We start from the raw sequence: 24,740 nt of genomic DNA, 5'->3' as shown, positions 1-24,740 counted from the left end.
CATGTCACAATGATATTTAAACGATTTTGATATTCTTGAATATGAAAAAAATGAGGTAGCATCAAAGAATCTGTTGGAAAATGGTGAAGATTTAAACAGAATAATAAACTGTCTAAAAGTATAAGAAATAAAATATGGAAGATGAGCTCAAAAAATTTGGGAGAGAATTTAATTAAGCGTGAAGAAGAATAAAAAGAAAGAGAATTGACGAATATATTCAGGGGCAAATCTATGATTTTTGAAAAATATGGTATCGACTCATGGGCTCTTTTTTTTCTGTTATACGGGTCGTAAATATTTTTGTGTTTTGTTACATTTATGAAAATTAACCTATAAAAAAAATTAAACAGTTTTTTTTTTTGTTAGTTGCATAAATGGCAAAAAGAACCTCAAATAATAGCAAATATAGCACTTGGATAAAATAATTGTCGAATTTCTCAAATTACAAACTATCCATCTATTAGTGATAACAACTATCATCGATGGCATATATCAGTGATAACAACTATCATTGATAACATCTATCAGTGATACCATCTATCGTTAATGGCATCTACCACTGATAATTGTTATCACTAATAGCTACAATTAGTAAATATCATTGATAGTTGTTATCAGTTGTTATCAACTACTGTTAGTGATAACTTGTCAACCATTACAGTTTTTTTTTTTTCGATTTTCTTAAATTGAAAGATATCATTGATAGCTATTATACGTTGCTATCACTTGATAGATTTTGTGTATGATAGCTTTTAATTTGAGAAATATGTTATCAGTTGATATAATTGATAATGACTATCAACGATAGCCACTAAAGAGTAGAGTAACTTTCAATTTGAGAAATATGGTGTCAGTAGCTATAATTAGCTTTTATCGTTGATAATTGTTATCAATGATAGCTTTCAATTTGATAAATGTGATATTAGTTGCTATCACTGATATCTTCTATCAGTGATGTTGCTATCAATTTATATTTCTGATAGCCATTATAATTAATTTTTCTATATTGCTATTAACGTAAAATGATATCATCTATCAATGATTGCATTAAAGGGATATCGTTGATGGCCACTATGAGAGATATCATTAGAATGATGTTTCTTATAAGTGATATTTCATTGGTTAACATATCAACTTTAAATTGATGGGGTTTAATTAGACAATCAATTGATATTTTTGATAGCTACTATCAATTATATTCTTTTATTGCTACCACCTATATTATTTATAAGTGATAGCTACAAAATGATATCACTGATAGCATCTATAAATAATATATCTAATAGGCTATTATATATCAATGATATCAAGGTAATGCTACTATAAAGTGATATTGTGGCTGTTTGTTTTTAGCATAAATGGATAAAGAAAGGATATATGATTAGCATGCTATCAATAATAGCTTTGAACCATTGATAACATACTATTCATATGATAGCTTCTATCGTTGATAATATAAATGAAATTGATATAGTTGCAACCTTTGTTGAAATAGTTTATTGATTTCAGGTTATGCTATCAACATCTATATTATTTAAAAATTCAAAGTTCAAGTTATAAGCAACAAATTCATGAAAAAACATATTAACATATTAGACATGAGGGAATACAATACAAGCGCAATGGAAATACGGATAAAAAAAATTACTCTAATTGCATCTAAACTAATTTAGTGATTAAAATGTATAAAAAGCCCTAATTAAAACAAAACAGGGTTAGAAGAAAACTTACCATTGTAGCTTCTCGATTCCTCGATAATCTCCTCACGAACTCAAACTGGGACCACCACTAGTGTTGACCCACTATTCTTCTGACTTAGAACCGGGTTGTGGGCCCCAATTGGGTGAAAGAACTTATAGAGATATATGGAAATTGGAAGGTAATACTTAGGTTTAAGAATTGGGAGGAAAATAAATTTGGGAGAACTTTTGTAATTCAAAATTATAAATTTTGGCCAAAATTCTTTCTCAATTTAAAAAGAATCATATTTATAACCTAATTATATGCAAAAGTGCAGGTAATTAGTTGGACAAATCTCAACACCTAGCAATCCACTAACCATTAGTGGAACTTAGTGAGCTAGGTAGACACATATCATATAGCCACATATCCCACTAAGTGTTAGTAGAATTATCCAACAAAATATTAGATTTTCCCACTAACTTAGTCCAAGGATAATATAGTCATTTGACATTTCAAGTCAAAGTCAAATTTTGACTTTTTCAAGTAAAAAGTCAACATTTGGACTTTTTACTATTTTATCTGTCTTGACTAATTTCAATCTCCCGAGCATGAATTCGTATTCATTTTTTTGAAATTTAAATCACATTTGAATGTAAAGCTGGTCAAAGTTTGACTTTTCAAAGTAAAAAATCAACATTTTGACATTTTACAACTTTGACTATTTCCACCAATTTTGAGCTTCCAAATATGAATTTGTATTCATATTTTTAATATTTAAATCATATTTAAACATAAACCTCTAACTCAAACTTATAATTGACTGTTATATCAAATATATTTGTTGGGTTCTCTTTCTTTACCTAATTTGAACAATTCGAATTATTTCAACATATTGTTCTAAGTTTATTCCATATGAGCTAGTAAGGGAACCTAAGGGATCTATAGATCATGAGCTCCAATGATCCGAGATTAACTGGCTAAATCCTTTTAGACCGAGCTAATCAACATTCGTTAACTAACAGGTCATGCCACTAAAGTCTCATAGTTGCACTCTCCTCACTATAAATATATTTATGTCCATATGATATAATCATGATCAGTAACTTAATCCTTCACAATTGTTCGTAACCTCGACTGGGTCAAAATGTCGTTTTACCTTTGAGATTACATCTTGCTCTTTAAGTCCCACTGATCTACTATTAAACAATTGGATGGTGGGGCCCCTTGTTCAAGACTTGATTTAGTCTTCACGATGGAAGAACACAGGGACCACCTCGAGGGCTTTTCAGAAACTAAAGGAGAACAAGTTGTATGTCAAGAGAGAAAACTGTTCCTTTGCGTAATAACTGATAAATTTCTTGAGTCATGTGATTGAGTGTGGCCAAATTGGTATGGAGGAGGGGAAGATTGTCGTGATACGTGATTACGCAGTTCCAAAGTCAGTCACGGACTTGTGTTCCTTTTTCGAATTAGCTAATTATTATAGGCGATTCGTGGAAGGATTCTCCAAAAGAGCAAGCCTGCTGACTAAGTTATTGAAAAAGGATAACTCATGGGGTTGAACCCTTGAATGTCAGGCCGCCTTCGACGAGCTAAAGCAAGCTATGATCGAGGGACCAATTCTTGGGATTGTCGATGTGACCCAATCGTTTGAAGTCGAGACTGACGCGTCTGATTATGCATTGGACGGTGTTCTCCTGCAGAATGGACACCTCATCGCTTATGAGGGAAAAAAGCTCAATACCATAGAAAGGAGATACACGGCGTCTGAAAAGGAGATGCTTGTTGTGGTACATTGTTTGAGAGACTGGTGACAATATTTACTAGGGTCTACTTTTGTAGTGAAGACAGACAACAATGCTACTTGCCATTTCTTTACCCAACCAAAATTGACTTCAAAACAAGCAAGGTGGCAGGAATTCCTAGCGGAGATTGATTTTAAATTTGAACATGCAACTCTATGCATGTTACCGCATCTTCACGCGAGTCAGATTGATGACTCATTGTGTGATGTTTTGAGAGAATTCTTACAGAAAGATTATGCCGCTCAGAATGTCATGGGTTCAGCTGAGGCGAGTAAGACAAGACATTTTTAGGTTGATGATGGTCTGTTAGTAACAAAGAGGAAACAATTGTATGTCCCTAGAGGAGGGGACCTGAGGAAGAAATTACTACAGGAGTGTCATGACACCCTGTGGGTTGGCCACCCTAGATGACAGATAACATACGCCTTACTGAAGAAGGTCTACTTTTGGTCCAATATGAGGGACGACGTCATGCAATACATGGAGACATGTCTTGTCTGACAGGACAAAATCGATAAAGCAAAAGTTGCTGGACTTCTCGAACCTCTGCCAGTTCCAACAAGACCGTGGGAGAGTATTTCTATGGACTTCATCACCCCTCTCCCTAAAGTAGGTGAGTATGAGACCATCTTAGTCATCATAGATCGATTTTCAAAATATGTCACTTTCATTCCCACTACCAAGTTGTGTTCGACCAAATTAATGGCCCAGTTGTTCTTTAAATATATTGTCAAGTTATGGGGTGTACCGACAAGCATTGTGAGTGACCGAGATGATAGATTCATTGGCACTTTTTGAACAAAAATATTCACTTTTTTGGGGACAAGTCTGAATGTGTCCTCAAGTTACCATCGTCAGACAGATGGTCAGACCGAGCGGTTCAACTGTATGCTCAAAGAACATCCATGTCATTTTGTTGCTGCAAGGCAGAAGAATTGGGCTCAATTGTTGGATATAGCCCAATTTTGTTTTAATGTTCTAACGAGCTCATCAACTCAGAGAAACCCATTTGAAATTGTTTGTGGCAGGCAACTTGTATTGTCGCACCTTGTTGATCACCCCTATGCAGGGAAGAACCCTCAAGCTCACAACTTTACTAGGAAATTGAAGCAAACAATGGACATCGCTCGAGCCTATCTGGAGAAGGTCTCGAAGCGAATGAAGAAGTGGACAGATAAGAAGCGTCGCCCTCTTGAGTTTCAAGCGGAAGATCAGGTCCTCATTAAACTGCTATCGAAACATATTCAATTATGGGGACGCAAAAACCAACACCTCGTGAGAAAATATGAGAGACCAGTGGAAGTGCTGAAAAAGGTAGAGAATACATCTTATAGAGTGGCGTTGCCCACATGGATGAAAATTCACCCAATAATTCATGCGAGTAACTTGAAGTCTTGTCATTCAGATCCCGATGACATGCAGCGCAATGTCACAGTTCGACCAACCATTGACCTCAGTCAGAAAGAAGATAAAGAAGTTGAAGAAATTCTGGCCGAGCGAGTGAGGAAGGGTCGAAGACCCACAAGAAGGATCCATGACTACTTGGTAAAGTGGAAAAACCTTCATGTGGAAGAAACTAGTTGAAAACGTGTCGAAGACCTAGAAGCCTAAACCTAGAAGATCGAAGAGTTCAATCTTCACCAGTCGACATAGACGTCAACTGTTTAACTGGGGGAGAATGTAACAGACATACTTGTCTAGAGCGTGTTTGCCTATTGGCCGTATGCTCCAAATACACCAAATTTATCTTATTTTTATGCCTTGTACATAATTTAGCTAGTTGCTCTCATTTTTAATTTCATAAATCTTGGATGTAACGTTTCAACATTTTCATATGCAAGCCTACCAGAGTTGAAAATGTTCAAAATGTACTATAGGGGAGACATAGTAATTGAATCCCCGCCCAAGCCTTGTCGCACTCTTTGCAATCCATGCTTTCTTATTGCAATTGACAGTATTCAATGCTTGTTTTAACAACAATTTTAATGAATTTATTTCTCTCTCACGTTTTCTAAAACATTTTTCCAAAAATGTGAGGGGAGGTTGAATCGTACGCTGCGTTTGTTCACGGATTTCAAATTTTAATCGGTTGACTTGTTGATCGGGTCGAACAAGTATCGCACAATCGATCGTCCCGAATTTGAAAGGTTGCGATTGTGGCACTCTCTACCCCTACCTTAATACAACACGTTTGCACGATGGAAAAATATAAAGTATTGTGATCCTACGTTACAAATAGTTAGCAACGCCATAGGCCTATAACTATTATTATTAGCTAGTTGTGTTGACTAGGTCCATGTGGCGGTAGTGGAAATCTTAAATAAGTAGATTCCGTTCCGATTTCATTTCCAACCACGGCATCCAGTGTTTTTTTGGTGTGTAATTGTATTTTCGCTTCCGAAGCGAGGAAAGTAAAGGAAAAAGAGAGAAAAAAAAGAATATAAACTAGAACTTTTGATCAAACCTATACCCACTCTGACTTTGTCATTGTTATTTTATTGTCTTTCCACGACTTTGATGGAGTGCAGAAAGGGATGGCTTCCGTCGTCATCAGCTACAGCAATTTGAAACCAAACTAAAAGTAAAACTCAATAACAATAGATGCTAACCTTCTACAGCCACCATCACCTACTTTGCCTTTTCATCTTCTGAAACCCAAACATCTGTTCTCAACTACTCATCCTCCCCAAAGCTTTCAATTCTTTGTGTATTTTGAGTGCTTCCACTTCTGAAATGTGTCGTCGATCACAGCAGTGGGCTTATGTAGCCCTTCTGCTCCTCTGCTTCTCGTCGTCCTTACTAGTTGTTGTTGCAGCAGAAATGGGTACCCACCCCTCTGAAGGTAATTCATCCTCTCCCTTCTAATTGATTTTCACTTCTCTTTCCCACAAAACCATTCTTCTTCAATTCTCCAAATTATCTGAAGCTAGCATTGCGTTCACCAGTTTGTAGATTCAGAAAATGTCACGATTGAATTCGCATCTTTTTCTGGACACTTTATCTATTTTTAGCACCAATTTTTTAAACTCAGAAGACTATGGACCAACTTAGCTCTTAATTCTAACTTCCTTGAAGTTCTGGTCACTCTTTCTTTTTTGTTTTCAGTGGACGCTTTGCTCCTCATCAAAAGTAGTTTGTTCGATCCTAATGGGAATCTGAGCAACTGGAACAAAGGAGACCCTTGTAATTCAAACTGGACTGGTGTTCTGTGCTACAATACGACATTTGATGATAACTATCTACATGTTGCTGAATTGTATGATTTCAAGTACTTATGGACTTTCATAACTTATGTTAAGACGTATCTCCATCTATCCTTCGGTACCAGTTTGAATTTGTTTTTTGTAATTGTTACTTTGGAAATTGTTGTTATGGAAAATCTCAAAATTTTAATTTTATTAGTTAGTCGCCGACCTAACTTTGGGACTTGAACATTTATGAAACGGCTTCTTGTTCAAATAATCGACTGCATACTTCAAATTTGTAAATTATTGCGTAGTGTGGTTATGTTTGCATCTCATATTTTGGTTGGTCACATATAAGACGTTAAATTCTACTTTTCCCCTCGTACCTTTTCATGAACAAGAAGCTAAACCATCAATCTGTATAATCCTCTGCAGGCAACTTCTAAATATGAGTTTATCAGGAAAATTGTCACCTGCGCTTGGCCGTTTATCTTACCTGAGAGTTTTGTAAGTAACTAAAGAATAGGAAATAGAACTTTCATTGAGTTTAAACTATCATCTCGTGGGTGCCATATGGTTTTCTCATTCTGCTAACAGATTTTTTCCTACTTTGTGAGAAGGGATTTTATGTGGAATAAGATAAGTGGGGAAATACCAAGAGAGATAGGCAACCTAACGTCCTTAGAACTGTTGTAAGTTGTTCTCCTTTTCTGCTGGTATACTTATTCACTTTGACAAAGTTTGACTGGTTTATCTAAAATATACTGATACACCATTATATCTTCACTTAAGTTTTTAGTATGCTCATCTTCCATGAACAAGTTCTCACAGTGTTAGTATATATAAACCACTTGATGTAAATGAATATTTATTATTACAAGGAAATACTCGTAATATGGATCTGATGCTTTCTATTTCCTCTCCTGCACTGCTTCACTTTCTATAAGATGTTTTACAGGCTTCTGAATGGGAACCAGTTGTCAGGTTCATTGCCTGAAGATCTTGGTAATCTTCTACATTTAGACAGAATACAGATTGACCAGAACCATATATCAGGACTAATACCCAAATCTTTTGCAAACTTAAAAGCAACAAAGCATTTGTAAGCACGTTTCTGTTTCTGGAAGGAGAAAATATTCCTGCAACTTCCTTTTCATCTTAAAGGTTTTTGTAATCCTCGTTTGACTTTTTGGCTCAGTCACATGAATAACAACTCTATCAGTGGTGAAATCCCGTCTGAGCTATCTGGATTGCCCAATCTTGTTCACTTGTAAGTTGCTTGCCCCTCCCTTACGACCAGCAAAATACTTTCTAATGCAAGTTTTGTTTCCTGCAAATTTGTTGGCTTCTCCAGGCATTCTAGTGTGCGCATACACTCTACACTCAACACTGTACTTCTTTTAATGTAAAAATTATTTGAATGCTTATACTTTTGGCTAATGACATATTTTTCCACTCTTGGCAGCCTTCTTGACAACAACAACTTGTCGGGGAAACTTCCACCTGAGTTGTTTCAATTGCCAAACTTAGAAATACTGTATGCCTTCATCTCCTACCACCTTAATTGCTTTAAATATATGAACACCCTTCCCTGGCTCAGTCTTCCAACAGTTTGTTTTTTATCTCTCACCTTTTTCTTCTGTCTGTCTCTTCTTCTTCTTCTTTTTTTTGGGCGGGGGTGGGTGGGGGCATAATATATATTGTAAACTCCATTATAAAGCACGAACACAAGCACAACCATGGAGCCTAGTGCTAACTTTCTCACCCTGCTAACCTACCAAGAGTGTAAGTCACAATATTTGCATGTTTGTTCCAATTTTTTCGGATATCCCCAACAGAAACGTACTCTAATATTCAAACTCGTTCATTTTTTTTAAAGGAAACAAACCTTTTCATTAAATTAATGAAAAGAGACTAATGGTCAAAGTACAAGGAAACTAAAGAATCAAAGAAAATTATGAGACAGACGTATTATCTTTTTTTATTTTGAAAAGGAAACCAGCCTCTTTATTGATAAGAATGTAGCTCGAGGTACAAAAGGTTTATACAAAGAGCTAAACAAAAAAGAGACCATAGGATCAGCAAGCGCACCTGGACATCTCAACTAGGTTGGCACCCCCTTAGCACCCTTATCATATCCAACAAAAATAAAGCCCAAAGATACAAAGTATAATCTTTGAAGAGTACAAAGCTGAGACAAAACATATTATCAATTACATCATTCTAAGAAATACGACAAAATAAGCTACGCTACAAAATAAATGCCCCCCAATTCAAACAAATATCTTGGATGGAAAAATTCCAAAAGAGCTAAGAAAGAGAGCACCAGGTCGAGCCGTTGATCCTTGCAATTTCGGATCGATCTAACGATTGAAGGGATTTATCATGGAACCTCCTTTAGATTCTTTCATAAAGTAGATGAATTTTTTATCGGAAAAGGCGTGAGGGTAGTTACCTACTTGTGCCAAGGAAATACAAAGATTACCAGATGAGACATTGGGTCGTAGCAGTTGTGGAGTTTGATTAATTTGCTCGATGCGGGAAAAAAATGAACCACACCCAATCTAAACTAGCCAAGTTCAATCACAAAACGACCTACAAACCAAACATCCAAACAAATTTAGGGTGGAACTCCAGCTGAGGCAATGGAGAACGCAACAACGCGTGATTTCAGGGAGTTTAGGTTGAAAAATCCCACTCAATTGTGTGGGTATAAGTTTACGACTGGAGAAGACAGTCGTAACTAATCCCTTACCTCTGCAAATAGGAAAGTTTGGTCTGGAAGTAGGATGCGCCGCTGATTTTGACATTTAGGGTTTCAATGGTGAGGCTAAGAATGTGCAGCTATGGTTAAAAATACCAACGTACAGCAGAAAACGCAGCTTCCAATGACATCCTACAAGGCGTGATCAGAGGCGGTGGATGGTGATGGAATCGATGGTGGACGACATAGAAAGAGGCGACACGCAAGGACCATGATGAAGGCGAAAAAAAAAACCATCACTTACAGCCAAAAAAACGCAAGAAACGTGGCTGCTGGCGGTGTCCGGTGAGTGATGGTCACTGCTGATCATTGGTCGGAGTAGTATGACCGGCAGTGACAATCCTCGAGGCGGCAGTGGCGGGTAAGGGTTTTAATGTTTTTTTAGGTTTTTAGCAAATTAGGGTTTTTTGTTAGGGTTTCAACATAAAAATGGGAACTAAAAAGTTCAATACTATTCATCTCTAACTATTGAATGAAATACAAGGTCTTATATCGAGAAAGACCAACAACAGATAAGAAAAAGTTAAAGAAAGACCAACAACAAATAAGGAAAAAATATAGACAAATTAAAAATAATATTACTAGAGAAAGGGAAATTCAGCAAGTTTCATCTGCTGTCAATTGTTTGAAAAGAGAGTTAATCAGAAAATATTCCAGAAGACTCCAGTTAGAATCGTCACGACCCTAACGAAACCAAATTAGTTTGCTTTTCTGATAGAATCATGCTGTTTAGTGAGATAAATTCCCTTTGATTGCTGCACAAATAGGCACTTCCATTTCAGAAAAAGCAGAAGCCTCGGCTTTTGATTCAAGGAAAGACAAAACATTCTGGAAGCTCTTTCCTTCTTTTTTCTTGGAGTTCAACAGTTGCCTTCCACTTTTTAACAGCTCCTTTAACCTTTCTCAGGTCAAAATGTATAACAAAACCTATCCATCCTTGAATATTACAGCCAGCAACGGAATCTTCAATAATTTTAAGTCTATTGAAGAATTTAAAAGGTGAAGGACTCCAAAAATTAAGGAACGGTGGATGGGTCTTTGGAAAACGTTTGATCTCTTGTCAGTTTCCATTTCCGATGAGTTTTGTAATGTTAGTTTAATTTTAGGTTAAAATATCATTTTGGTCACTATACTTTAGAGTTTGCTCACTTTTAGTTTTTGTACTTTCAGATGTTCAATTTTAGTCCTTGAACTTAATTTAGTCCTTACTACTAGTTTATTGTAGATTTTAAAAATCATAAGTCAACACTGTCAATTTTCAAAAGCAACCCCTCACAAAAAGGTAAGTTCTCTCCCTTCTCTCTCCTCTCTCCTCTGTCCCACCCTCTTCTCCCCTCTCTCCGGCCACAGCATCTCCGGTCACGTCTTCTCCTAACTTTCTTAGCGGCCACGTCTTCTCTCCTCACTCTGGTAACGACTTCCCCGGTGAATCCCAGCTCCACTTCTTCCGGAAATGGAAGTTAAAAGTTGCAAAATTGTTGACTCCTACTCTATTTGGTTTGAAAAAGGATGGTTCCATATTGAAGATGTAGATTTCTAGAAAATCATCGGTTTATCCAAGTTCCAATTGGAATGGTTCATCAACTCATTAACGGTTCTAATCAAAGAACCAGTTTGAAATTTTTTTAGCAAATCTGGAAACATTGATACTGGAATAACAAGACTATCCAAATTCCGAACTCCATCTGGATGGTTCCTAAGGTGTGTTGCTTATAGTACCTCTGGAATTCAATCCTTCATCCATATGTACTCAGGAGAATCACGACAATGTTGGTTTTCTTTCCATAATATGATTTTGATGTCTCATAATTACTCCTCATGGCACTCCTCTCTCCAATTTGAATCTGACCCTTCTGAACCTCATGTCTCTCTTCCCCCAGAGTCAGGTTCAAGTTATGCAGACATAGTAAGGTTTCCAAAAAGAAATTTACACCCTGTTTTCTCCCTAGGAAAACAGAGCTTGGCCTCAACTTCCAAAAATCCAATCCACTCTTTTAAGAAATTTCATTCTGCGAAGCAGCCAGAGGAAAAATTTTGGGTGCTGAAAAGTAACGACATTCTAGAGGAAAACTTTAATAATCTATGGGTTCTAAATAGACTATTCATTTTTGATGATTGGAAGGACATTGTGTCACATTTAGAAGACCTATTTCAAGCCAAAATCAGTCTCAATCCTTTATTTGCAGACAAAGCCATCATTAAAGTTTCCAAAGGAAAAATTGAAGATATGATTTATGCACTGGGCAAATGGTTCAATTATGGAAATTTTCATCTGTTATTTGAAAAATGAAACGAAGCCAGACATGTCAATTAAAAATCTTCCGCTCAATTTATGGCGAAGTAATATCTTTGAAGTAATTGGGGCTTACTTTGGAGGTTTGGAAAGTATAGCCCTAGAAACACTTAATCTGATCAAGTGCTCTGAAGCAATAATTAAAGTTAAAATTTTTTTGTGTGGATTCCTAACAGCAACTATAGAACTTAAGAGTGAGACTGATGAAACACAGAATTTCCAACACAAGATAATAGAAACTGAGATATTACTATATTGATAAAAATAGGAATTACAATATAAGAAAATCGAATTGGATGGAATGCCCAATTCGATGAACTCTCCTCTTCCTCTCTGTTACTCTCTCTTTCAAGAATACACAGAAAAATACTTCACGAAGAAGCTACCCCTTCCTCACTTAAAATCATGGTCCATTGATCATGGTTTATCCAAGAATCATTCTATCAATTTAGATCATGGTCCATTGATCCTCAAGGCCAGTTTTCCGTTAAGTATCTTTCGGCTCACTTAAAATCTGCCTCCCCAATGGATAAACGTCTTTTTTCAGCAATTTGGAAAACAGGCAGTCCACAGAGAATCAATATTTTGATTTGGATTATGGTCTTCGGGTCCCCCAATAGCTCTGAAATCTTGCAAAAAAAAGCTCCCAATAAAAAGCCTCTCCCCCTCGATCTGTCTTCTATGTTTGAAGGCTAGTGAGAATCTTTCTCATATTTTCTTGAAGTGTCTTGTCTCCTCCTTCTGCTGGGTAAGGGTTTTCTCCTTGTTTTATTTAACTTAGGTATTTGACGTTTCACTAAGTGCTAGTGTGGTTCAAATTTTGTTGGGTCCAAGTTTGCCCAAAAAATCGAGTATCATATGGGACAATTTGTCAAAAGCTTTACTTTCAGAATTATGGTTTGAACAAAATCAACGTATCTTTCATGATAAAGCTAGACCGAGGGCAGAAATTATGCATGCAGCAGAACTTAAAGCTGCATCTTGGTGTTCCCTTAAAAAGGAGTTCGTTAATTATTCCATACAAGACATTTACCTTAACTGGACTGCTTTTCTTTCTCAACCTGCCTAATCCTATGCTGCCTCAGTTTCAACGTTTGCAGATTATTCAGACTGAAGCCCTCTACTGCTTTTGAAGCTTTGAAGGATTGCCCCCTGTTATAGTTTTGTTTTTTGCAGCCCCCCACCCCCTCGAGATTCTTGTTGTTTTCTTCCGGTTCCATACTGTTTTTCTGGACCTTTGTACTAAGATGGTTGCTTTTGTTATTGTTTCTTTATTGTTTTATTTGCTAGTGCTCGGGATATGATGTTTGGCGCTAAGGGGGTGTCAACCTAGTTGAGATGTCCGGGGAGCCCACCTGATCCCTCTAGGCTCTTGATTTCTACTTTTTTATGGCTCTCTTTGTATAACTCTCTTGTACTTATTAATAAAGAAGTTATTGTCTCCGTTTAAAAAAAAACTAGTTTATTGTAGATTTTTCATTACTTTTTATTTTTTATTAGCATTTTCGCTATAAATTTTGAAGATATATTCACATATTGTGTTTCTTTGCATGAAAATTATTATAGTTAATTAATTTCAATATAAGTTAGGAACTGAATTTAAGATTTACTAAAAGTACAAGGACTAAAATTGAACATTTGAAAGTAAAAGGACTAAAATTGAACAAATTTGAAAACACAGGGACTAAAATAGTTTTTTAAGTTTAATTTTATTATTCTCAGGATTTGTGTTTATCTTCTTTCCCTGTTTTATTCACAGGCCGTTCTTTGTAGAATTTAGTCTGCACAATTAACCATCTGCTTTTTTCCTTTTCAAATAAATTGAATTTAACAGTCTGATTTTATTTGATTTGCAGTCAACTTGACAACAACAACTTCAGCGGGGCCACAATACCAGATTCTTATGGAAAGATGACTAAATTGCTGAAATTGTAAGTGATTTTTAAAGAGATTGTGTATGTCATTTTTATTTTTTGAAATGGAAACAAATATTTTCATTGAATTAATGAAGAATATTACAGAGTACAAATAAGTAGGATCAAAAGATGCACTCGGGAATCTCAGCTAGGTTGACATTTATATGAGGCTTTAGTTGGCTTAATAGCTAATAATGGTCAATGTGAATGATATAAGGTTTGAAGGTATTACGTTATTTTAGTTAATTTGTTGTCTATTTGTTTATTGTTCTCTGAACTTATATTTCTCTTATAAAAGTCAAGTTCCTTTCAAGGATTTCGGAAAGTGCCTTTAACCCCTCTCGTAATCCACCCAAAAGGAAGGGAACCATGCTTGCTCAAAATGATCCTATTCCAAAGAGAATCGGGCTCTAGAAGGAAGCGCCAAAGCTACTTTGCCAACAAAGCTCTGTTACGGATTCTAAGATTACCAATTCCTAAACCCCCCTGACTCACCAGGCGCCCCACCGCCTCCCAACTAACCAGATGGGAGCAGTGACCCTCATCCACCCCTTCCCACAAAAAAGTCTCATGTATTTCTCAATACTCTTACATACCCTGCTAGGAGCCCTAAATAAAGAAAGATAATACAGCGAGATGCCACTCAACACCGACTTGATCAAGGTAAGTCTGCCCGCCTTGGAAAAAAGAACCCTTTCTTCCATGTTGCCAATCTCTTTTGAATTTTCTCACAGATGGGATTCCAAAAGGACACAACTCTAGTATTACCCCCCAACGGGAGACCAAGGTAGCAAGAAGGGAAAGAGCCAACTTCACAATAAATGCTTCAGCCCATCTCTGCAACTTGACCTGGTCAGAATTAATGTATATAGTGCATTTGTTTCTGTTAATTCTCAGACCTGACATCTTTTCAAAGAATTCGACCATAAGGCAATTGCAAACTGAAGGTCGATAAGGCAATTGCTAGCGAAGATGTGTTTAATGCAAAAATACATCAATCCACCTAGCATGTATTCTCCTAATATGTTTCTGAAAATGCAAAAAATTAAGAGAATACTGATAGTTCAAGGGGACAAACTCCATGCCAATTAAATAGTGTTCCCAATATTGTAATGCTCGAACCAAAGAATACAGTTCCTTCTCATATGCAGACCATTTTTGCCTAGGTTCACTTAATTTCTCACTAAAATATTCACTGCTTCTATTATCTATAATAACCGTGCTTGAACCAACTTCTTAGAAACCATGTTTTCATTGGTCTCACTATTTGTAATAACAGTGCTCACCTTTCAATTGATTGTGAATTTTGTCCTAAAGAAGTGTTTTTAAGTATAATGTTGATAGTTGGGGATAAAAGAACCCCTTGGACTGCACATGATAATGTTTGGTACTCAAGCACCTTGGAGAACAACACCCCAAAAGCTAGCTACTGAGGTGGGAGAGTCGAACCACTTTAAGTACCACATTGGTCATCCTATTCTAACCAAAGTTGGACAAAGGCATCCCATACTACCTTGGTTCCTAAAAGATAGCTCAATGCCATCGTCATGATTTTCATACTTGACCTCATCGTTGTCTTCTTGATCATCTTGTACTTTGAGTTATATATATATTTTTGAAACGTTAACATGTCTCTTTATTAATAATAATAATAAGAGAGATTAACATTCAAAGTACAAGAGAATTATACAGAGAGCAAAAGGTCTAAAACAGATACAAATAATAGCTAAATCAAACTCAAGAATAACAACGAACTAAACAAAATCCTCTAACTTGGAACCACAAATGAAATCTAGAACCTAAACTAGGTACAAAGTAATCAATTAAACCAGATGTCAAAAGGAACCCAAAGTAAGCTGACAACATTCCCACAATAAGCTTCGAGATGAGTGAAGTAATTAATTAATAAAGAAGCTTGTCTCATTTTCAAATAAAAATCACCATCTTCTTGATCATCCTCTGCTTCGGTTGTGCATTCTTCAATTATGAGGTTTCTTGTTGAGGACAATCGTCGGATAAATGACCCACTTGACCACACCTAAATTGATAGAATGATTCTTGGATAAATCTTGAAAGGAATGCTAGAATTTTATTCAACGACCAAATAAGGAAAGGGCTGCCATACATACACACACACACATATATAGGCACTAAATATAAGAACTTTTATATATAATGACCAAATAAGGGAAGGGTTTTTGATTGTTTCAGAATTCAATCAGTCCTAGAAGAAGTCTCTTTCTATGTTAAGCTTTTATTATCTTTTTTTATTTGATATCTTGGTCTAGTTTTGATTTTCTATTCTTATACTGTGAAGCTTTTAATAGCTTTATGTTTAGTATCCTCTTTTGTAATTTGAGCATTAGTCTCATTTCATTACTTCATGTTTCCATTTAAAGAAAATGTGGAGTTGTACTGACGTAAATGTATTGGTTGTCTTTGTGATTGATTTTGCACAGGAGTCTAAGGAACTGTACCTTGCAAGGGTCAATTCCAGATCTGAGCAGAATAAAGAACCTCGGTTATCTGTAAGTCTAAATTAGGTTTCTTGTGTGTAAGCATAGATATATGACGTCTTTGTTATATGGGCATGAATGTAAGCGGTACATGCCTTCAAAATTGACCCTAATATCTTTACTGTTTCTTTGTATTTCAGAGATCTAAGTTCCAATCAACTAAGTGGATTGATACCTCGTGGTAAACTCTCTGAGAATATCACAACCATGTAAGAATCTCATCTTTACTTCAGCAAATGAGACTTCAGTGTTCGATTAAAAAACTTTGAAGATCTAAAACCTGCAATAAAAATATGATGTTGGATGTTCGTTTGATATTTTTCTTATCTATATTTGAAATGCAGCATCTTATCTGACAACCGTCTTACTGGCACCATACCATCCAGTCTTTTGGGTCTACCACATCTTCAAAAATTGTGAGTGGATTTTTTCTTCAGTCATGATGTAGTGTAGTGTACGGATTGGGTAAATTTGGCTATCTTTGTCAAATCCTTGATTGATTAGGATTAGAGTTAGTTTCGTTTGCTTATTAGAATTTTTTATTGAAAAGGATATGAATCTCTTTTATTATAAAAATGAGGCAGAACTCAAAGCACAAGAGGGTTATTACAATGAGCAATTAAAGAACTAGGGATCAGTAGATGCACCTGGATATCTCTACTAGGTTAACACTGCCTTAGCGTCCTCAACATATTCGAGAAATAGAGAAGTGAAATGATATAGAGCTGGTAAAAATGGTCCAAAAAATAAGACCTTTACATCAGCAGCCTATCATTAACAAAAGACTAAAAGACAAATCTAATCTGGGCAAAAATAGGGCCCTTGCCTAACTCTCCTTAGCTGGACTTAAAATGACTAAACAATAAATGCTTGCCAGTTGAGATGAATGTTCTGTGTGGAGTAATCCTGAAATCCTTTGACCATGGAGCACCGTGATTAAGCATTTAAACAGGCATACTCAAATTGATCAGACCATACTGAAGCTTTATTGTGGAAAACACGTTGATTTCTTTGAAACCATATTTCTACTAATAAGGCCTTGACTGCATTGCACCATAAAATTAATGAGGTTTCTTTTAAATCTGGTCTAGAGAGAATTTGTAGCACATGTTTTTTAAAAGAAGACAAACTTCTTTATCAATAAAATTTGTAGCACATTACCACTAAAGCTGCCATAAAAAACCCATCTGAAATTAAAAATTTGCAGCAGCCTACACCAACAACTCAGTTCATAAGGACACTCGAAAAAAAGGTGCTGAAGGTCTTCTTGATTCATACAACATAGATGGCACATATGAGGAGATGGGCAATGAGGGGGAAGCTTTTTCTGCAGAGAAGAGACAATTTAAATTCCCTTGAAGCATAATCCACACGGATATGTTGACTCTTTTAGGACTTTTAGTTTTTCAAGGCCCTCTGTATAATATGAAATAACAATGGGAGAAGCAAGTGATAGATGAATAACCAACAATTTAACAGTGAAGCAGCCACTTGGTTCTAGGGACCCAATTTTCTTATACGGGATAGAGCTTACCATTTTCCCATTTAAAGAAATCAACCGCGATTGAAAGTCAACAACCTCCTCCTCTTTCAATAATCTACTAAAGTAAACTGCCCAGGAACTAGTTTGGCTATTCCAGTGCTTGAAAATTGATCCTTTAGGCAAGAGGACATTGTTGATTATTATCTAGCACTTTGTCTGTTTGCATCGTGTTTATTTGGGATATGATGTTTTGGTGCTACGGGGGTTTCAACCTAGTTGAGATGTCTTGGCGCACCTCTTGCTCCTGCTTGCCTTTTGCTTTTTAGGCTTCTTTATTACGCTAATTGTATATCTCTTTCTAAATGCTGGAGTAGATCCTAAAGAGATTCCACTTCCTCGTGAATTTATCTTGAATCGGGATCTTTTGGCGCAACTTTATCCTAGTTTTGCTGAGGGAGCAACCCCATTTTTCACTTTGAATTGGTCAAAATATGCGGTAATTTCTACTTATATATAGGGTAGGGGGCGGATGTAGCCAAGTGGATCAAGGCAGTGGATTTTTTAAGCAATTGATTTGAATATATTAGACAAATGGTTAACTCCGTCTATAAACTTGTTACATGAAAGTTCAAAAGATTCTGAAAATTGGTATGAATTTGTTAAAAATGCAACTTTTTCTGTGACTATAGCTTTTTTCGGAATATTTATAGCGTCTTTCTTCTATAAGCCCACTTATTCATCTTTACAAAATTTGAATTTTCGTAATTCATTTGTTAAAAGTTTTACTAAGAATTTTTTTTTTGAAAAAATTATAAATATAATATATAATTGGTCATATAATCGTGGTTACATAGATACTTTTTATCGAATATCCTTAATTGGGGGTATAAGAATATTAGCTGAATTAACTTATTTTTTTGATCGACGGATAATTGATGGAATTACCAATGCGGTGGGTATTCTTAATTTTTTTGTAGCAGAAAGTATTAAATATGTAGGAGGTGGTCGAATCTCGTCTTATATCTTGTTGTATTTAGTTTATTTAGTTATTTTTATATTAGTAATTTACTTTGTTTTTTTCTAACAGCATTGTCAAATTTATCATTCTTTACATATGCGATAGGGTATTGTAAGTGGCAGAGTGACCTGGGTGCCACGATCCACTGAGATTCAACTCTTTTTTGCTCCGATTCGATTCCAAAAATAAAAATACTCTGATAATGGAACAAAATGCTTTAATGACTCTTTTGATGAACTTTTTAAAGACAAAAATTATTCATCAGTCTACATGTTGGGATACTCATAAACAAAATGAGATTGTTGAAAGAAAAAATAGGCATTTACTTGAAGTGGCACATGCTATAATGTTTTCCATGCATGTTCCTAAATATTTATGGAAAAGAAGCAATTCTCGCAGCTACCTATCTAATAAGTAGAATGCCTACTGAGATCTTGAATTTTAAAACTCCCGTCGACTGCCTTAAACTTGTCTTTCCAACATTTCACATATCTTCTGAATTACCTCTCAAAGTTTTTGGGTGTACTACTTATGTTCATATACCTAGTCATTCGATCTAAACTTGTAGTTGGCACCCTTTGACCTTTATTAAACAATTTTCTATACTTGTGATCGGTATGGTCAGGCTTATAATAGTAATAGCAAACAACATCTTCAGAATTTGTTCGTTGGTGTTTGAGATAACCTTTAGAGCTATTTGATCCAACCCCTTTATTACCTTTACCGTCATTGATGACATATCTACTTGTGGCTTCTTCCAACGATGAAATTTTTGAGCTCGACAAAACTTGATCTTTGGCCATCTCATATTTAGGTGCAAGACCAACTAAGAAACTCACAATGAACAACTGCTCATGTTGAACCATGATAACTTTTGGATTATTGCTAATTGACATCAAGCCATTGAATTCTGCACAAGTATTTCTGACCTTCATAAAGTAACTTGTGAGAGACTTTTCTCCTTAATCAGGTTGATATAGGGTCTTACAAACATCAAACACTTAATTAATGTTTTCTTTCCCAGAATAAAAAAAGTCCAGGTATTCCAGTAGTTGTTTGACTGATTCACAGTGATTTACTAACTCAATGATTTCACGGTCAATAGAATTCTTGATTTGTAGAAGTATTTTTGAATCATCTCGCCACCAAATCATTTTGGATCAATTAGTGGCTTTTCCTTGATGTGTTCATCCATCTCAATGCCCCTAATAAAGTGGCGAACATTCGATCTCCATGAATAGTAGTTTGATCTATTCAACTTGTGTTTGGTTACTTTTGACATCATAGTAATCATCTCCGACGTGAGTATTGTTTTCTTGTCAGCCATTACCTTAGAAAAACAAACATAAATACAGATCAAAATCTAAAGGAGAGATGTGTGTCAAAGCAAACCCTAATTTAAACAAAAGAAGGATTTTTTCTTCTTGAATGAACCACAAACAATGAGTATATAGCCCAAAAAAACACCACCAAAGAGAGGAAATAGTGTTAGAATCCTTTCCTTATTTTCTAAATATTTTCCATGTTAGAATCGTAGAATATTTATAGAAAGATTATAGGTATATTTTCCTTATTTTCTAAATTTTTTCCTCTTTTATTCTCTTGTATACTCTATTTATTCTCCCTTGTACCTATTGTATTATTCATTATAAAATAATAACAACAAACAATCATGGTTTTTCTCCTGGTACTCAGGTTTCCACGTAAATTGGTGTGTGCTCTGTCTCTCCTTTCAATATGGTATTAGAGTAGAACATTGAACACACCCTAGAAACCCTGGAAAACAAAACCAATGATAAAAATCAAACAAAAGAGACAACCACCAGTTTTAGTGCTATCGTCGCCATTACTGTTGATGCTCGGATGAGTGCTGCCATGGACGAATGGTTCAGCCGCCTACAGAAAACGTCTGAAAATAAATTCCTGTCAGTTCTGTAGTCGTTTGCACCGCCGAACAAGCCTTAGCGCTGCCACGCGCCACTATTGGACCTCCACGCGCCGCCGTCAGACCTCCACGCGCCACCGTCAGACCTCCATGCGCCGCCACGTGACACAATCGTAGTGTTTCAACCTCGAGACGGACGATTGTGCGGCACTTGTTCTAACTCAACGAACAAGACAGCTGATAAAAATCCAAGAGTTGTGATGCCTTGATGCATTCCTGATCCTTAGGCTTTTTGGTTTTGCTCTTTGTATAAATCTCTTGTACTTTAAGCATAAGTCTTATTTTATCTTATTAACGAAGAGACTTGTTTCCTTTTAGAAAAATAAAAAATGAAAAAAAGGCAAAGAAAGCACTTTTTGAGATATGGCCTGTTTGTAAACCCTTTCTCTCTCTTGCCACTTATTCCATCATGAAGGGGAATATTTGAGCTGTGAACTCCACTGGTGAAGATTTCTACAAAACGATTAAAGTGCCTAAGTTTGTCAACTTCACTGTTTCTGATCACTACATTCCCGATGATTGGTATTGGTTTCGCTCCCGAGTCGGGTGTAAAGAAACACATCCAGAAGAAATGGACCCTGATGTCATTTACAAAAACTTTGTTGTGTGGGTAATGGTGGCCAAAAGTCCAAATGTACGGCTTCAGAGAGTTAGAGGAACTTGTCCACTTACAACTCCTCCGAAGTTGTCGAAGTCCTAGTAGCTGCTAGCCCTGATTACTTCCATTTCCAAGCGGACAGTGAATTCAAGAGTTAAGTCTAGATCGCCTATTACCAAGCTTGCTACAACTACGAATGTAAAGCCAAAGCAAGCTCATGCCGAGGCAATGACCACTCCAAGGCACAGGAAGCTTAACTCTAATACCAATTTTTTTCCAAGAGTTAAAAGTTCTAAGAAAACATTAGTTGAAGAGCCAAAGAGTACCAAGGTAGCTATTTGGAAGACCAAAAGTCCAAGAAGAGTTAACATCACAATTTGGATAGTGCTCAATGAGCTATTGAGTTGTGCTTTGGTCATGCAGTCAAAACTTCCATCTCACATTTTATCTCCAAGGGTTTGCTCTTTATGTTTGCAGGATTCTGAAGATTTAGTGCACCTGTTTTTTACGGTCCTTTTGCAGGAAAATGTTGGTTTGACCTATTTGGATCCTTTAACATCAATTGGGTCTTTGATTTGGTTTGACCTATTTGGATCCTTTAACATCAATTGGGTCTTTGATTCCTACTTTAGAAGAACGTTTTACACCTCCTAATTGGCACCAATCTAAAAGAGAAATCAAGATTGCTATGAATAAATGCTATAAAGGCCCTACTTTCAGAAATTTGGTTTGAGCGAAATCAAAGAATATTTCACAACAAAGAATCCAATTGGATGAATTGTTTGGAGATCGCTAGAATGATCTTGGCCATGCAACTGAGAAAGGGCCGTGTTCGAGAAGACACAAGATGTGTCGTGGAGAGATGTTATGATGGGAAACGTGACAGTTTGCCCATGTCAGAATTGCCTACGAAGGATAATTGTCATATGGCGTAGTCAGAGTCATCTGGACTCCGGAGACAGTCAAAGAGATTATCGGGTGCAGGATTCACTAGACCTGCAAAAGCTCTGTATAAAGCACAAGACTTTTTACGTGAAGAAGAGAAAGGACGGTTGGGTGTCGACAACCATGTTCTGAAGCAAGCCTTGAGGAGAGGGCCAACTCTTGGGTCCGTGAGTGTGACCCAACCTGTTGAAGCTTACGCTGAGGCGTGTAATCATGCGTTGAGTGATGTCCTACTGCAGAATGGACACCCTATCGCGTTTGAGAGTCAGAAGAAGAGTGCCACAGAAGGCAATTATACGGTGTTTGAAGAAGAAACGCTTGCCATAGCACCCAGTCTGAGGGATGGGAGACAGTGTTCCCATAGATCGACTTTTGTCGGAGAGGTGAACAACGATGTTGCCAGCCATTTCGGTACTCGGCCGAATCTGACTTCAAGTCAAGCAAGGAGACGTAGAGACGTGCTCAAATTTGATTTTGGGTCGGAACGTAAGAAGAGCAACCATGGAGTTTCACATGTGTCAGCTCGTACACAGACATGTCAAGCTAATGGCCCAATGCGAGACGCGTCAAAAGAATCCCTGCAGAAAAACTCTGTCGCTCAAAATGGCATGAGTTTGACGAAGACCGGGGAGTTAGTGCAAACGAATAGGATCATTCGTTGGAGGCAACCCAACCTGGTGTTACAGCTATGAAGAAATCATCAACTGAGAGAAGTCCAACAGAGAGTGTTGGTGGCAGACAACATGTATTGTTGCGTCTTGTTGATTTCCCCTATATGAAGAAGGATCCTTAGACTCGTAACACTGCAAAGAAGTGGAAGCGAAGATCAGACACTGTTCGAGCCAATCTAAAGAGAGTCTCGAAGTAGCCGAAAAGATGCGCAGATGGGAAGTATCACCCCTTGGACCTTCATGTGGAAGGTCAAGATATCGTGACGCCGCGACCTGAACAGATTCGGTTCTTGAAGATGCAAAGATCTCTACCTCGCAAGAGGACACGAGGAACCAACAGAAGTTGAAGAAGAAGACCCATGGGGAGGATACACAAAGTTTATGGTGAAGCAAAAGAGCCTCCTCATGGAAGAAACCTGTGGAAGACGTACCAAAGACCGTGAAGCGTGGAGGCAGAAGATCGGAGGATTCCAGCTTTGCCAGTCGACGGGGACGTCAACTGTTTAAGTGGGGGAGTGTGTCACGGACATATTTTTTCAAAGTGTGTTTACCTTTGGTTATATGCTCCGATTACCCCCAGTTTATCCCATCTTTACTTTGCATAACTAGTTTAGGTGTTTGCTTTCCATTCTAGGTCATAAAGCTTGGGTGTGACGTTTCGGCATTTTCCATATGCAAGCCTGCCAGAGAAGAAAATGTTCAAAATGTACTATAGGGGAGGCATACCAGTTGAATCCCCGCCCAAGCATTAGTTGTACTCTTTGCAAGCTACCCTTTTTCCTTGCAATTGACAGTCTTTAATGCTTATCATAACGTCTATTTCAATATATTTCTTTTTTTCCCGCGTTTTATAAATAAAATTTCCCTAAAACGCCAAGGAAGGTTACGACATACGTCGACGTCCACAACTCTTGGATTTTTATCGGCTGATTTGTTCGTTGAGTTAGAACAAGTGTAGCACAATCGTCCATCTCGAGGTTGAAGCGCTACGATTGTGACACCGCGAGCGCCATGCCATGTCTGGCATGGGCGGCCGTCTGGTGGACATGGGCGCCTGTGTGCGTGCCTGGTGGGCTGGCCGCTGTGCCATGTGCAGCTGCCCGTGCACATGGGCTGTCTGGGTGGTGTTGGTGCCTGACGCCTGTTTGGTGTCCGTGCCCATGGGGTGTGCGTTCGTACACGCACATGGGGCTGTCATGGACACGTATCGCGACATGCATGCGGGGCTCGTGGGCTGCCATCCGTGGGCACATGCCAATGCCATGGGCATGTGTCGTGGGCACATGTGGGCTGTCACATGGCCGTGTTGGGCTGTTGTTCGGGTGTGCTTGGCTCCTCCTTGGCATTCCTTTGGGAGTCTTGTAGCACGTTATGGCGCAAAGAGTGGGGTCGTTTCGCGGGACGTGACATAAGGCTTTATTCTTTCAATCTTTAAAAAAAATATATGGACTCTTTTGTCAACTTGATGTTAAAAATGTCTTTCTCAATGGGAATCTTGAAGAAAGAAGTAAATATGGACTTGCCACCTGACTTTGAGTTGGATCTTGGGAATAACAAAATGTGCAAGTTGAAGAAATTGCTATATGACCTTAAACAATCTTTTAAAGCTTCGTTTGAATATTTTGGAAAGGAAGCCACGAGCTATGTATTCATTTAAAGTCAAGACAATCACACTATGTTCTATAAATACTGAAAATGACAAGGTTACAGTTTTGATAGTGTATGCTGATGGTTATGCTTACAGGTTATGAGACAAGACTGACGATTGTCAAAGGAAAAACTAGCTAATGATTTCTAGATTAAGGACTTGGGAACCTTAATAATATTTTCTAGACATGGAGTTTGCCCGGTCTAAAAGTGACATTTTTGTCACCCAAAGGAATTATATTCTTGATCTATTGAAAGAGACAAGTTTATT

General features: G+C 37.1%; 1 protein-coding gene across 4 annotated transcripts in view; it reads left to right on the top strand.

Annotated features, from left to right (window-relative positions):
* The first annotated feature begins 5,878 nt into the window (after positions 1 to 5,878).
* The window catches only part of LOC101208136 (probable LRR receptor-like serine/threonine-protein kinase At1g06840), a 48,234-nt gene continuing 29,372 nt past the window's right edge, over positions 5,879 to 24,740 (top strand). The window contains exons 1-11 of one of the 4 annotated variants that reach the window (XM_031888632.1): positions 5,879 to 6,330; positions 6,594 to 6,744; positions 7,109 to 7,180; positions 7,294 to 7,365; positions 7,632 to 7,775; positions 7,872 to 7,943; positions 8,139 to 8,210; positions 13,587 to 13,661; positions 16,106 to 16,174; positions 16,303 to 16,371; positions 16,507 to 16,578. In XM_031888632.1, coding sequence (XP_031744492.1) covers positions 6,222 to 6,330; positions 6,594 to 6,744; positions 7,109 to 7,180; positions 7,294 to 7,365; positions 7,632 to 7,775; positions 7,872 to 7,943; positions 8,139 to 8,210; positions 13,587 to 13,661; positions 16,106 to 16,174; positions 16,303 to 16,371; positions 16,507 to 16,578 — 977 coding nt within the window. In that variant the 5' untranslated portion in view covers positions 5,879 to 6,221. Of the gene's footprint in view, positions 6,331 to 6,593; positions 6,745 to 7,108; positions 7,181 to 7,293; positions 7,366 to 7,620; positions 7,776 to 7,871; positions 7,944 to 8,138; positions 8,211 to 13,586; positions 13,662 to 16,105; positions 16,175 to 16,302; positions 16,372 to 16,506; positions 16,579 to 24,740 lie in introns of those variants that run through there. The other 3 variants (XM_004137324.3, XM_031888626.1, XM_031888629.1) reach the window with 3 other exon arrangements.

Source organism: Cucumis sativus, chromosome 1 (assembly GCF_000004075.3).
Source record: "Cucumis sativus cultivar 9930 chromosome 1, Cucumber_9930_V3, whole genome shotgun sequence".
Taxonomy (NCBI): Eukaryota; Viridiplantae; Streptophyta; class Magnoliopsida; order Cucurbitales; family Cucurbitaceae; genus Cucumis; species Cucumis sativus.
This window is presented reverse-complemented; position numbering and strand designations above follow the sequence as displayed.